Genomic DNA, 16,178 nt, shown 5'->3' with positions numbered 1-16,178 from the left:
GACACATCTCAAGGGGCTTATCCTCCACACAAATAAATTCAAATAAATTCAAATTCATTCAGGTGCTTGTGTGTTATGTTCAGCTTTGAGTGCAGCTTTGTTTTATTAATGTTCATTAGTGAGAAAGGTAGTCACTGTACATCTATAATTTCTAGTTGCATGTCTGCGGGCACATCACAGGTTCTGACTGTGAATGGTGTGCGAAAAATTGCAAAATCTGTCTTCAGGTTTTAAAATATAATTGAAATATTTTAGTAGAAAATCAGCCAAGGGACAGATTAAAGGTCGTGGAGGGGCGGATCCGGAGTATGTTTGACACCCCTGTTGTACCACCTCCACCCAGTACAAGAACTGTGAACTGGACTTTTGCTTTGGACATTTGAAAACATTTAAATACCGTATTTTCCGCACTATTAGGTGCTCTGGATTATAAGGTGCATTCAATAAGGTGTCATTAATGGTCTATTTTCAAACTTTTTTCACAAATAAACCGCACCGGACTTTAAACGAAACACAACAGTTGGATGTGTCAGTGGTTTTGTTTGTTTGTGGCGTTCACGGTGACTCTGGGCTTTGTTCAGTTGTGGCGTGTAGGGAGGGTGCTGTCTGGGACCACTGGATTGTTGTCGTGTTCGCAGTGACTCAGTTGTTCAGTTGTGTCTAGAAGCGGCACATTGCACTCGCTTTTTCGGTTCGTTCCTCTGTTCCGTTCCTCGTCGGCGTGGAGTGATGAGTGTGTCTGTGGGTGTGTTTTTGCTCCGTGTGTGTTTGTGTGCGCTGAGGGTGGTGCGGCTTTGTAGTTTACTGAAGTCGTGCTGGGACACCCGAGTGGATTCGTGTAAAGGGTGCTCTGGATTGTCATTTTTTGATGGGGTTAGAGGCTTAAGAGCGCGACCTACAATGCGGAAAATACGGTACACGTGTCCCTGATGTCCCAGCTCTTTTGGTTGTTTTGTTGTGATGTTGATCTGCGTCTTTTCTGCTGCTCTGAGATTATCTCTCGTGCTGTGTTCTAATGTTCACACAGTGGGTGTCATGTTTACGTGGTCATGTCATAAGGGGGCGCTCCACACTACACTGCACATTTTAAAACACTGCAGTCTGTCTGATGCTCTAACTGTAATTCCGTTGTTATTTTATATGACAATGACGACAAAGGAATTGCTCATTGATTCCTGATCTTGTAGCCTGTTTTACTCAGATTTTAAACTTACTTTGGAATATTTTGTGTGCTCATTGACAGCTCATATTTTCTTCCGGGTGTCCTCTTTGTACTCACGGGATGGTAGCTTCCGTTGGGGTCCACGCAGCCGCAGTCCTTCGCCGACACGCACTGGTCGTTGCTGAGGATGAAGCCGGGGTTGCACTCGCACCCCTCCACGCACTTGTCCTCACAGCCGGGGGGCCCCACCATGCCCAGGCAGGTCTCCGGACACGAGCTCACGCACAGGGAGTAAGAGCTGTTGGGAGGGCAGGCCAGCGCTGGAACACACCACAATGACATAATTATGATTCTAACCCTCTCCTGTGCATCTTCTGCTCCATCTGACCATCTCCTCTGCTCCTCTGACCCTCTCCTCTGCTCATCTGACTCTCTCTCCTCTGCTCATCTGACTCTCTCCTCTGCTCCTCTGACCATCTCCTCTCCTCCCACTGACCATCTCTGCATCCTCAGCTCCACTGGACCCTCTCCTTTGCATCTTCTACTTCATCTGACCCTCTCCTCTGCTCCTCTGACCCTTTGACCCTCTCCTCTGCTTCATCTGACCCTCTCCTCTGTATCTTCTGCTCCATCTGACCCTCCCCTCTACATCCTCTGCTCCTCTGACCCTCTCTTCTACTCCTCTGATAAATCTGACATTGTCCTCTACATCCTCTGTTCCATCGGACTCTCTCCTCTGCTCCTCTGATAAATCTGACCCTCTCCTCTGCTCCTCTGACCCTCTCCTCTTGATATATCGTAAGATTCTGTGTGTGCTTACGGCAGAAGTCTGGCGCCCTCCACTGGTGGACCTTGGCTCCGGCGCTGAGGCAGGCGTCGGTGTAGGCCTGCAGCTGGTCACACAGCACATGCTGCTGACCGTTGAACTGACACATGTCGTACACGCAGCTCTGGAAGAACGGGGTTGGGTCCACCACACCTATGCACTCCCTAGAATACACACAGACACAAAAAGATCATTTAGATTGTCAAAATGAAGCTTTTGTCATGGAAACAAGAGTAATGATAGGCCATTTTCTGATCTATGTTATAATGTTTCCTCATCGCAGACAGACCTGGAGTTGTGTTTTGTTTCATTCACACGTTTAATGTTTAACGCACACAAACTCTGCACATTTAGACTGAGTTCTTCTTCTTTTCTCCCAAACTAAAAGCATTCCATTGTACTTCACTGTGTTTCACACACCTTCACTTAAATCATTTGAATAATTCAGACCAGGAATTGCCAATCTCTAGTAAACAAAAAGTAAATTTAGTTGTTAAGTTTGTTAAGAGTTTTTAACTTTGTAACCTGAGTGTTCAAAGTAATTTAGTTGTGTATATGTATATATATATATATATATATATATATATATATATATATATATATAATTTTAGAAATAGTCCTACAAATTATGTCATTAATTATGTTAAGCTGCTTTAACGTGTTCTTCTTTTTGAGTAATTTTAACTAATATTTCCTGTGGGTATATGTGAGGGTAACTTAAAAACATAGATGAGGTACAACTTAGTAGAAATAAGTAGTTAAAAATAATATGTAATGTGTGTATAATGTACTATGTGTATAGTATAAAGTGTAATATATGTAACTATGTATGTGTTTTAAACTATATGCATATTATATCATATTGATTAGATTAGTAAATCTTTCACATGGGAGACCTGGGTTCAAATCCCGCTCCTAGGGTGTGTATAATGTGTGTATACTATGATGTGTCTATATGTGTACTATAATGTGAGTACTACAGCTGGATGTATTTGATTGTGTGTACAATGTGTGTACAAAATCATGAACTATATACAAAACTGAAAATGTATTAAATTATTCCAGTGGTTTGAAAACTCTAACTATAAATATTTGAGTTGAGTTAAATTAACACTTTTAATTCAGATGTTTTCAAAAGGTACAAGTAGCTGTCCAATCTTTTAAGTTCGGGAAGATTGTGACTTCTATGTTCATCAACTTAAAATAACCGAGGCAATCGATTGATTAAACTTTTTGAGTTCTGATAACTTATTCAGGTTTACAGTGCACAGGAGGAAATAATGAGACATATACCTGTATAATATATGTATGATTGATATTTGGAATCAGTTTTGGTTTTGTTAATTCCAGCCTTGAAATTAATTGGAACCGAATTGGAATGAAGAAGCTGACATCGCACATCCAAGTTAACACCTAACGTTTTAACTCTTAAAAAAAAGAGCTAATGGTAATATGAGCAGTCGTAACTATGGAAAGGCTGTTTGTTTATAAGTGTGATGGAGAGTGTTGGTGGATGTCCTTTGTCCTGACACGCACAGCAGATAAACAGGTGCTGAGGCGAGCAGGCTGTGGAGGAGTTCCCCTGTGACTCATGTTTACTGCAGGATCATGACACACTCACGAGGAACACAGCGAACTGTTACATAACACTCGCACATCCTAAAGCACAAACAGCAAACGCACAGCCATCACAACCCAGCTGTCTGTAAACTGTCTTATCTAAATGACATCTCATAAGAGTTAGAGTGAGACCAAAAACATTCCAACCAAGAGGAAGTTTATATCACGGTTAAAGGTTCCACATGACGTTATTTTCTTATCTCTGTTCTAATGTTGTTTCCTCGTCACAAACAGACCTGGAGTTGTGTTTTGTTTCATTCACAAGTTTAACACACAAGGCAACAGCATTTTAACATGTCTTAAAGCTCACAAGAGTCAATTTTGTGTAATATAGGACCTTTAAAAGCTCTTAAAAGTTGTATGTATTATGTTTTATATCTCTTCACAAGGACTGAGTGGGAAAAAATTCCAAGTAGGTTTGTGAGTAGATATGTATTATAAAAAGCCTGCTCCTCTGTCTCACCTGAAGGGTCCGGCGGGGTCCTTGAGCTTTCCGCACTTTTCTGGTTTAACCACCTCGGATTCCAGAGACGGGTCACAGTCTGGATCAGGCCCAGTCCCGGGAGTACAGCTGGAACACAACACAACATCAGCATCAATCACAACGTCTATCATTATATCATCTTTGCACTGTTTTTACTTCAAGCTCTTGTATTTACTTTATTTGTACCGTATTTTTTGGACTATAAGGCGCATTTAAAATCCTTTAATTTTCTCAAAAATGGACAGTGCGCCTTATGTATTCAGTCTAGTTGTGCTTACTGACCTCAAACAAATTTTATGTGGTACACGCCGCTCAAAAATCTGTCAAAATGTTTTGGTACGACTTTGGTAAGTTGACCGCACTGCTTGATGGATTGTCAGAACATTATGGCTACCGGAGTCAGGAGCCTCCTGGAGTAAGTCTGACAGAAGCTGAACCGCATAAGCACAAGGAGCGAGCTTTTTGTTCACGGGGTAATACGGGAAGTGCTCAGACCTAGAATTTTAAGGAATTTATACTAAACTAAAGCTAAAAGGTAACTGATCGCTACCTCTTCATGACATCACAATGTGGAACAGAGCATTTTCATCATCATTCAAAGGTGCATTATGTGCTTTTCCCTGTAGAGATGTTATTACTTTAGCTGGAATGTTCCACAGTATGGCATTAAACCTTTTTTATCTTCATGAAGACCAAAACAGACCAAGTTATAGGTCAAATCTGAGGAAGCGGTCGATCAGTCAGAATGCCTGTTTTTCTAGGTATTTTTGAGCTATAAAACCATCTGTAATTGAATAAATGTAAGGTAGATGTGTTTAGTGTCATACTGTGGAACATTCCAGGCAAAGCAATGACATCTCCATAGAAACAAAAAGGTGACAAACCCCCAAACAAAAAGTTACAGGGTGCACCTTTAAATAATATCACATTTTTGCACAAACTGTCCCTTACATGGTTTAGTCAGATTGTAAAGGCAGTGAAGACGAGGAGAACCTACACTTTGTCTTCGTCCTTGTCGGTCTGCCAGCTGTTGCCGAAGTCGTTGACGCTGGGGGTGAGAGAGCCGTCCGGTTTGGTGAAGTCGTTGTTGGGGTTTCCATCGTAGTCTCCACACAGACCACACATCTGGTCCTGGAACGAGCTGAAGACAGAGAATCATGTACTTTTAGGAGTCAAAAGATAAACATATGTTCTAAGTCTAATGTATGTTCAAACTTTGAATTCATAATTTCAGTTTTGATGAAAAATCTGATCAAATCTTATGTTATATTTCATAGTATCTTATTTTAATCATTATTTTGGAATGTTATATACAAGAAAAATAACAAAAAAGCATAGGAATAAAAAATGTTTGACCAGAAATTGTTAAATTTTTAATACGCAGTTAAAGAAAAAAACTATTCTTCATGATCTGGTGTAATGCACTAAAGCTTGTGGACATGTTTAACCTGCAGGTTGTTGGTTCAGTGCCCATTATCATTGTACTGTTATTGTGTCCTTGGGCGAGACACTTTATCAACCTTGTCTGTCTATAAATCTGTTGGTGTAATTGGAGATGTCCTTGGTGATAACATAATATCACAAAATAAAATAAAAAAACAAAAATGAGATTTATAAGATTTTGATTTGTTTCCCAAAAGTTCATATAGTAGCAAAATCAACCCATATTTGATTATGATGTTGATTTGTATTTGATTTGAATTTGATTTGATAAAGTGGTTGATGTTGATGATGATTTTGATGTTGATTTGATTTTGATTAGATTTTACGGTTGATGTTGATGTTGATTTGATTCTGATTTGATTTTGTGGTTGATGTTGATTTTTATTAGATTTTAATTTGATTTTGATTTGATGTTGATTATGATTTGATGTTGATTTGATTTAATTTGTTTTTGAAATTGATTGTGTTGTGATTTTGATGCCGATTTTGATGTTGATTTGATTTTGCACCATATTCTCTACTGTTCAAAATCACTGTTATACATACATTGAATACAGTTACTTCTACACGTTTATGACAATACTACCATCATGAAGTATCATTCATTTGTACTATCAATTTACACTTTTTTTGTTAGACTAAGGGGGAAGAAAAAATGAATATATCGAGGGAACCATAAGCTCCTCTATTAAAGGGGAAAGAGTGTGTTTTTGACCCACCTGGGCACGGTGATCTGGGCGTAGTGGTTGCCGTCCCAGCGTACCACCAGACCGAAGCGCGTCTGCAGAGTGACGTACTGTCCGGCCAGACTGATGGTCACCTGAGGGGGCAGCGAGTGAGGGAGCGCCACGCGACGGCCGTTCACCTGGACAACAGAAAACAAATACTGTGGGTTATATTTGTATCAGTCCAGTTGTGTGTTGAGGAGAATAGGACGTGTTTCCTTACTGCTTTTTGACCAGTTTCGACTAAAGATTTGTGCCTAATCTTAACCAGACATGGGGTCTAGACTATGGCAACACATTCACAGACAAACTACATCGAAACAGACCTATATACACCATTGCATGTTGACAGTTAAATATCTGTCTTGTATTTGTATTTTGTATGTTTAAAGTAGTAAGTGCCCTATGAAAGGAAAACTATATTTGAGATTAAAAATGTACTGGTACTGTTCATCATACTTTTTTAAATGAGCTTCATCACTTTTACTGACCTTTAATAGAAATTGGACTAAGGCAACAACTAATAAAAAGTGTAATTAAGTTGTTTAAATAAAGTAAATTAATGAAAACTAGTTAAAGAATAGTTAAATGATCATTTTCTACTTTTCTGAGACACTGAATTTTCATTATTTGTAGGCACATTCAAAAAAATGTCAAGAAATAAAGGCTTGAAAGCTTCACTCTGTATATAATAAGTCTAAATAAATACAGGTTTGTCTTTCTGAAAGGAGTGACAAAACATGCTGAACTTTTTTATGATATATGTAGACATCTGAAGCCAAACTCTCATCAAATTTGTGCGATATATTTCTGTCACCATCTACATTTTGAGTTTTTGCTGTGTTGCGTTCACTGACCAGCGTTCGTCGGCTCTTCATCAGAGTGATGGTGACGCCGTCCACTGTCACGTAGAGTTTCCTGAGGTAGGACAGTCCTGGAATGCCTCTCTCCTCGTTCTTCCCCTCCACTGAGAACCAGTGTCCTGCACCAGACACAGTCAAGTCATTAAAACCACCATTCATTTTATCAGCTAAAATATTTCATCATTGTTTTTGTTAATGACATTTTTTTTAACTGACAAAATAAAGAACTGAAATAAACAGTAATCATTAAGACTATGCTAAAATTACATTTTCGTTTATTTAAATTATGACTGAAAGCACAAAGGAATAGAATAGAATAGAATAGAATAGCCTTTATTGTCATTATATAATAGTATAATTTTCCCTGTAGAGATTAGGGGTGTGTAAAAATATTGAAATATTGATATGTCATGTTTCCATCCATTTTCTTCCTCTTATCTGGGGCCAGGTCGTGGTACATGTTGTCCCACATAAAAGCACATGTTTGTTCACTGAAATTACACATTTTTGCTGAATAAAGTATAGATAGAAGGGGATATAGGTCCAAGTTCCACTTTTCAAACCCAAACCAGACCATAAACCAGGGGTGGGTAATTATTTTTTTCCATGGAACCACATGAGAAACAGAACATATTGTGGAGGCCAAAATGCTTAACTCAGTTCTGCATACTATTAACTGTATTTCTTTATTAGAAAAAAACAAAAACAAAAAAAAAAGCAGTAAATATGATTGTTTTGACAAGCTGGTCAGACTGGGGAGAATTTATGTTATGACTAAACAATGAAAAAGTGAGGCTGCCGAACAAAAAGTGTAATTAAAAAAAAAAAAAAAAAAAAACACCTCTAAAATAAAAGCAATGCAGCTTTAGTCCATGCATGAGGTCAAATTATAAAATATGTTTATTTTGTAATTCCAAATGAACTTAAATGGGCCGGTCAGAGTCAACCAAAGAGCTGTGTGGCCCAAGAGTCCAAGAATATGTCTGGACATGTCCCATCATGCACTCACATACTGTTTATGTCATCAGGTATGGAATGAATGAGTTAAACTTTTAAAAATAATATACATTCAGTGTAGTTAGCTCCTCCCTGCAGATATAAGGAAGTGTCCACCAGCGTCTGACCAGAACTGAAGAAGCAGCTTGGATGAACTGCGAAACATCTTCAACCAACTAACTTTTGTCCAGTTGACAAACTGAATTTTCTCCTCACCATGGATTCTACCTGGACGACTGAGGGATTCTTCACACATTTTTGACTTAATGCGTCAAAATAGTTAAATATGGGAGAAGGGCAAAACAAGATGCTCTCACTCCCACATTTCTGACATAGAGAGAAAACAGTCCCTCTTACCAGTGTCGTTCTTGCAGGTGCGGGCCAGAGTGTACGTGCACGTGCCCATGAAGCTGAAGAACTTCTTATCAAATGTGTTGTAATGAGGGTCTCCGGAGATGATGCAGTCCTCAGAGCCTACAGGACAGTGGGGAACAGAAATGTGACCAATATTTTACTGAACAAATGTTTAGGAATATTCTAATCTCATAGTACATTACTATTACGGTATTAAAAACATGGAGGACGTGTGTAATGACTCCCTGTCATGGTGGATAATGGTGGGTAAAGTGTCTTGCCCACAGACACTTCACTGACAGTATATTTGTTTGAGTGGTATTTGAACTGCCCACCTGTTTGTGTTTAGATGATCACTGAAAAAGATGTAGTACACACATTTGTCCACTAAACGGCACTATGCTCCTACTGATGCGGCACACTATAACAGATGTAACGATACCTACTGTTAACAACTTGAGAATCACTTTTAAGCCTTTTTATTAAAGAATCTGTTTATAATTATCAGAAGACCAAATGAACCTCACTGGACTAACTTTTAGACCACATACTTTTCTGGGGCATTTCTGGCGGACTTTAAAACAAACAAAGCAACAACAGATGGTTTTCTTGAGTAGATATAAATGTATAAGACCTAAAAATGTCAATGCTCTCCAGTATTTATCACCATCTCCAAACTACGCCTCCAGCTTTGTAATATTGTGAACGTTTTGATATCACAGTGTTTCCAATAATGTTACATCTTCAAATGTATCGATTAAACCCTCGTCCACCCCTTTAAATAATCACACCTGTGGTAATTCATGACAAAAATATACACAGGAAAGTAATATCACAATATTTTTACACAATACAGATTTTTGTCAATTTTTTTTATATCAGTGTTTTCATTTACTTCTGTCCTAATCATACATATGAAATAATAAATAATACACACGCACAGGCACGCACAAACTCACACACAGTCTCAAACAAACACACTCAGTGCACTCTGGGGCTCCTCTAGAACACACCCAGATCGTTTTAACCTCAAATATCTACGTAACAGGCCTTCAGTGTGGACTCATATGTACAAATGTCTTTCTTTTGATATGACCTTGCAATGGAAGATACACAGTAAAAAGAAAAAATATTTAAAAAATCACATTATATAAATATCAATATCAATATCAATATCAAAAAGACAGTAAAAAAAAAATAATAATAATAATAAAAAAAATAAATAAATAAAAAAGTAAGTAAGTAAGTTATGCCAGTAAAAAAAAGTAAATGGGACAAAAATGCGTCTAAATATTTTGATTATAGACTGTTAACCCTCTCCAGGCAGGCGTTGAAGATTTGCAACAGCTGAATGCCAGTTACCTACTTACTCCAAATCCATATTTTATGAGCTTTTTTTACTCAGGAGCCTTTTTTCCCATCCATGCTGATAAACATGGATGATGCAGACTGTGCAAGAATGACTACACACAAACGACCTGCCAGAAGTGCAAAGTACTTTTGTTGTTTACAAAGGATAAAAATTGTTTCTTGGAGAACCACACGAAAAAGTGATGTTGTTCTGCCACTGTAAAGCTGTTACACTCTGCTTTATGTTTTCATTGTTATGAAAAGTGGTTTACAAATAAAGTTAGTGTTCATATCATTTTCAGTCTTCAGTGTTAATTTACCACACCAGACCAATGTTGCAAATCTGCAACATCCCAGAACACACTGGATGTGAAGGTCTCTCAAAAAAAAAGTCAGGATTGTATATTACTACCCTATATGATCATTTTCCCAAATATCAGATTTTTTCCTTTTACTAAAATTGAATTTGAGCCTGAGAGGGTTAATTAATAATTAATAATAATTAATTAATGTGATCTTGGGAAAAAAAAAAAAAACACACACAGAAATTAAAAATACATCACAAAATATATAAACTGGCCAATTTTGGTGTTGTTTGGTGTAATATAGCCAAAGTTATGCAGAAAAGAAAAGTTGTGATGTACAAAAATGTACTATGAGCGTATGAGGGTTAAAAACATGTCAGATGTGATATTTAGTGTAATATTTGGTATATTTGGTGTAAACTGACCGGTGGGGTAGCAGCCCAGGTCTCCCTCTTGTACTTTGCACTCTGTAGCGGGTGGACATTCAGTGGCTTTACAGGAGACAAACGGAGGGTTGCATGTGCACTTGAGCTCACAGTTCTCCACATAGAACTCGTCTCCAGGCTGCAACACATCACAGAGTTATTCCAAGACGCAACAATTACTACGATTGTTTACATATGATGCAATTTTCTGATCAATGTTCTAATGTTGTTTCCTCGTCACAAACAGACCTGGAGTTGTATTTTGTTTTATTTACACATGTTTAACACACAAACCCTGCACATTTAAGTTCTTCTAGGTTTTTCTCTCAAACTCAAAACTGTTCCACCCACAGAAAGTGCTCCACTATGATTTCAAACTCCAAACACCTTCAATAGAATCATTCAGATAATTTGTAGACATGAGATATTAACACGTTAATTATGATTAAGCAATTACGCACACAGTTCTGACTACAACAATGGAGCATGAAAAAGCTCTAGGTTTGCTGGACGGTAAGTGTATCGGTAAATCTGTTAAAAAAACCGACCCGATGGAAGTATTGACAAAGGCGAAAAGAGTTTGCAAGATGTACACTACGCTCAGAAGAAAACAACTTAAAGAAAAATGGGACTTTAAGTTTAGTCTCTTCAGCTTTGAACATGGACTTTACCTTTGTCTACTATTTTGACATGAAATGCAATTTGCTTTTTCCATTTTTACAGACATTAAAAGCGCTCGAGTTTAAAAGTGTCTGTGTGGATTATTTAAAGTCATCCACTAAAATTACTTCACATAAAATAAATGTTGCTTTTTTTATATCAAGTCCCACCTCTAATAATTTCAGATCTAGAATTGCCATTCTCTACTGAACTAAAGATAAAAGGTAGAGGTTAACTTAAAACCTACCAAACTACCTCTTCGTGACATCACAAGGTGGAAGAGAGCATTTTGAGCTTTGGAAATGTAGGCAGACTAATAATAAAAGGATTACTCACAACATTCTGACATGCTTTAATGCTTACAAGTCAGTTTTGCATAATATAGGACCTTTAGCTTGCATTTTTAGAGCAGAGAAAATTCATAATTAAGTGTGAAAGATCTGGCCACTGCAATTTCAAGTACTACATGACATCACACAGGACTGCCCTGATTATAGCCAGGAATTTCTGGTTACAAACACCTTACTGACTCTCCTCAGTATCACACCCCACCTGCAGCGTGAACACTTTTTCTTTAGTTTTTTTGGTACTGTTTGTATTGTGTCACCATAGTAACTGCTGAACATTCCACCATAGAGACACAGCCTGCCTACTCCTGCACAGAGCGATGTGGTCAGTAGGGGGCGGTGTAAGGCCGTTCCTCACCTCGTAGTACTGGCCGTTGTGCTGGCAGCCGCAGGAGCTCTTCTTCACGCACTTGCCGGCGCTGAGGACGTACCCGGGGTCACACACGCAGCCCTCGGTGCACGGGCCGCTGCAGCCTGTGGGGGTGCCTGAGCACGTCTCCTGACAGGGGTTGGCGCACGGGACGTAGTGGCTGTTCGGTGGGCACTTCAAGGCTGAGGGGACAGAAAAAGAAATAAGTTATTAAACTAACTCACAGAGCTAACAGAAGACACACTTACAATCTTATAGAGGTGAAAGATATATTTAGAAATGGATGAATTGCAATTGTTGTGAAGGTATACTAAGTTAGAATATTAAGTACATTTTTGCCCATTCTTGGAACACTGTTAAATATAAAGTGTGTCCCAAAAAATTTGACATAATTTTGCAGGGCAATAATTTTGTCAGTTCTTGTTCAAATAATCTTATATTTTCACAAAATATACAGAAACAGATCAAGATTTTATATTTAATGTTTTCTTTTTGTTCTGTTTTCAGGTTGAGCCATTCAGTCCCAAAGAGAAGTCATTTTGTGTTTTGGAATCTGCTGCACACACTGACCTAAGACTGTGCAGCTTTCAATGAAACATTTAGAAAAACTTCACTAACTGGCAAGCAAATTTGGACTTGTTACCAAAAAGGTAAAGAGAAAGGCTGTTTATGTCGGGCCAAAGGATCTGGTACGCCAAACCGTCCCTCGAGGAATCTGGGTTTCACAAACTTGCTCGACATTCTCTTTTGATGTTGGTCTACCAACTCTTTACATTTTTGGTCCAAAGTCCAAGTCCAAATTTGTTTGCTGGTTGGTGAAGTTTGTCCAAAGGCTGCACAATCTTGGGTGAGTGTGTGTGAGCAAACAAAAATAAAACATTAAATATAAAATCTTGATCTGTGTCTGTACATTCTGTGAAAATTTGAGGTTATTTCAACAAGAATTGCTAAAATAATTGACCTGCGAAATTATGTAAATTTTTTTGGAGCACCCTGTATATTCATTTTTGTCAGTATTGCCAACTAACTCTTTATTCAGCAAATGCAACTCACAAAACTAGCCATGAACCAAACATCCACACAGCAAACTACCCAAGTAACTAACCAACATACTAACCAACCAGCTAACCAACAAACTACCCAACTAGTCTAACTCTAACTAATTCATTTAAGATTGTTTTCTTTTATTTGTAAATTATTTGCTGCTTTTTTGACAAAAGGTACAATATAAAGGCTATAGCTTTTTTTTTTTTTTTTTTTTTTTTAAGACCACCGGTAACTCCAATACAAATAATCAAATAATCAACAACCAACTTGAACTTTGTAACTAACCAAACGACTGACCAACTACAACTAATACATACACAAACAAGTTAACTCACAAACAAACCTAACCAACCCTCAGTAAACCACCCGACAAACATTTGGAGAGTTTTGTTGATGATAAAAATGCTTCTCACGGCAGAAGGTTTCGTTCCTCCAGGTTCCGATCTCCACGCCGCGGTCCTGGCACTCGTTGGCATAGGCCTCGATAGCCTCACACAGCACAGGCTTGGCTCCGTCCAGCTCACACAAGTCGAACACACAGTCCTTAAAGTAGTTCTGGAGAAAGAGAATGGGTAAGGTTAAGGCACACTTTACTTTTACTTAATACTTTATGGAGAATTACAGCTGCGTTGTGTCACTTTTCCGGTGGAGGGCCTGTCAAACCTTTTTCTTCATGGAGATGTTATTACAGTTTGCTATTCAATTTTGACCTTCACGGAGACCAAACCAAGTTAAAGCAGATAGGGAGGATGAGGATTAATAGTAGTGACGGGCAAATGAGTCGGAGCTCTGGAGCACGTCTCGTTCTTTCTGAAACAAATTGCTCTGAAGCACTGCCTCTGAGCTCGTCTCGCAGCAGCCGCTCACGTGACCAAAGTGTGGAAGTGTGGGTCCCTCCCCCTACTGCTTCGCTCTGCGTGTCAATCTCTTCAGTGTATCGAAGCGTTTCATTGGCTCAGCGAATGTTCCGCTCTGCGATTGGTTCAGAGTGCTTCAGAGTAGTGATGGGCAAATGAAGCTTCGTGACGCATTGAAGCCTTTCATTAAATTGGTTCACTCTAGCACAGACATGTCCAAACTATGGCCTGGGGGCCAAATGTGGCCCTCAGACAAGTTTTTCTTGGCCCTCAGACTTCCAGGTGAATTGGCCCAAATTACCTTGCATCAATTGAAAAATTATTTTTACTGCAAGTTTTTTGAAAATCTACCTTGATAAAGCTAATATTTAATATTTAGTGTGTGGTTTTAAGGATTTTAGCATGAATAAAGACTGATGGCTCATTCTAATGTATTAAACATGCACACATTTCAATTATTCCTTGTACTGAGCCCTACAATTGGCCCTCTGCTTCGTCTGTGTTTAGCTATGTGGCCCTTGATGAAAAAAGTTTGGACAACCCTGCTCTAGCACAAAGCTTCTTGAAGCTTCATTTGCTCTAACAGGACATCTACTGGACACAAAAATATCAGTTGACATGGATTTGAATTGTGTGACATTTTGGAAGAAAACCTGTGAATAAAACTGTCAGCAAAATAAAGAAGTATGCAAAACATGCATATTGTAGTGATGGCAGTGTAGTGTGTATCTATATACTGGCAGTATGGAAAATTATTATTTGAAAATGATAAAAATGGAAATCGCAGCAAAATCCGAACCACTTCCTGAATCAGTCACATGGTACAGCCGGGCAGCGAGGCTTCGGACGTCATCATTTTCAGCCCCTCCCCTACATGAAGCGAGCCTCAATACGCGCATCGCGGAAACGCCCCCCTACTCGACACATGCTTCGAAGCCTTGATACGGAACGTCACATCACTACTTCAGAGTGTTCAGTGCACTTCTGTGGTTTGACAAGCGCTAAACTGCTACAGTATAAAAGATGCACCAATATTTCTTAAACATGTTGGGTAGTGAGGAGTATTGTGTGACGTTAGTGGTGATTTTGGTGACTTTTGGCGACTTTTGGCATTGGTTTCATTTTCGATGGCATCTACAAGCGGAAAAAAGCGATCCATGGTTTGGGATCACTTTGATCTAATTCCACCTAACAAGGTAACACCTATTTTCTTATTTACAGCATGTTATTTATGTTGCTCTTTACATATTATTTGAAATCGTCATTATTATTGTTGTTGTTAGGTACGGTGTCGCTCTGCACACAAGTATTGTCTTACACTAACAATACTTCATCGATGCTGAGACACCTGTGTGCCAATGGTTAAATTTGTCCACTAGAGGTCAGTGTTTCTCTGAGGCCTCAGACATGTCCAACCATTTGAGACAATATTGCGACTGAGGTGTCAATGCTTCACGAGGCTCCATTCGCCCATCACTAATTAATAGACTTCTAGTTGTAATGTTTATGATTAGTTGGCTAATAATTAAAGCTACTGCACAATTAAGTACAGTCTAAAGTAATGAATCAAACCTTGCTCAAGTTAACTATTAAAGGTTGTTTAGAGGATTTTCAAAGGAAAGTGAGATACAGGGACTGTCCTTTTCCCCTCCTTCACAGCTTTCTATGTAGAAACGCCTCCTCCCACCTCCTCCTTACACTAGAAATCATATTTGTTTACAGCCGGTGCGAGTTCAGAACGAATTGCTGTTGAAGTTTCCAGGCCAGAAATCATTCAACGGCCAACATGTCAGTCTTTAGACCCCGAGTCAATTACACTAGAAACATAGGGAGTCTGACTGACAACCCAACAGCCAATAGATAATGAGGTAGAATTGTTATCTATTGACTGAAGTTTATCTGGCCCCACCACGTCCACGGTTCATGGATTTTCATTCTTTTTTTTTGGTCATCATAATTACAGTTGCAGTACAGTAATTACTGCAACTCTATAATGCTATTTGGAACTTTCATTGAAACAAAAACAAAAACATCCTCTATACAACCTTTAAAGCCATATTTCTCTGTTGGTTTGTGCATGCCAATTCCTCCATAGAAAACGCATTAAAGGGTATGATGTACTGTTTGTTGAGGTTTCTTCTAATTGTAGATGCTTGCGTGTGAAATCTTACATTAGGATTGACTTTGCCATGGCATTTAGCGAAAGGACCGTCTTTGTCGAGCAGAATTCCACAGAATCCAGAAGACTCGTACAAATCCTTCTCGTCATCGGTACATTCTTCGGTGACGTTCGGTTTGAGATTACAGCTGTGAACAAAACATGAAAACATTGAAAACTGGTCAT

The 16,178-nt window shown here is 38.7% G+C and overlaps 1 protein-coding gene across 1 annotated transcript in view; it reads right to left on the bottom strand.

The window, feature by feature from the left end:
- The window catches only part of zanl (zonadhesin, like), a 69,522-nt gene that overhangs the window by 35,681 nt on the left and 17,663 nt on the right, over positions 1–16,178 (bottom strand). The window contains 11 exon segments of the mRNA XM_055156233.1: positions 1,280–1,482; positions 1,983–2,152; positions 4,072–4,179; positions 5,090–5,233; positions 6,255–6,400; positions 7,118–7,242; positions 8,477–8,593; positions 10,554–10,692; positions 11,919–12,112; positions 13,391–13,532; positions 16,006–16,141. Coding sequence (XP_055012208.1) covers positions 1,280–1,482; positions 1,983–2,152; positions 4,072–4,179; positions 5,090–5,233; positions 6,255–6,400; positions 7,118–7,242; positions 8,477–8,593; positions 10,554–10,692; positions 11,919–12,112; positions 13,391–13,532; positions 16,006–16,141 — 1,624 coding nt within the window.

The sequence above is a fragment of the Boleophthalmus pectinirostris genome, unplaced genomic scaffold (genome assembly GCF_026225935.1).
Source record: "Boleophthalmus pectinirostris isolate CB_2022bp ecotype Guang Dong unplaced genomic scaffold, ASM2622593v1 HiC_scaffold_20, whole genome shotgun sequence".
Classification (NCBI taxonomy): domain Eukaryota; kingdom Metazoa; phylum Chordata; class Actinopteri; order Gobiiformes; family Gobiidae; genus Boleophthalmus; species Boleophthalmus pectinirostris.
Note: the sequence above shows the minus strand (reverse complement) of the source record. Positions and strands in the feature narration are given on the sequence as shown.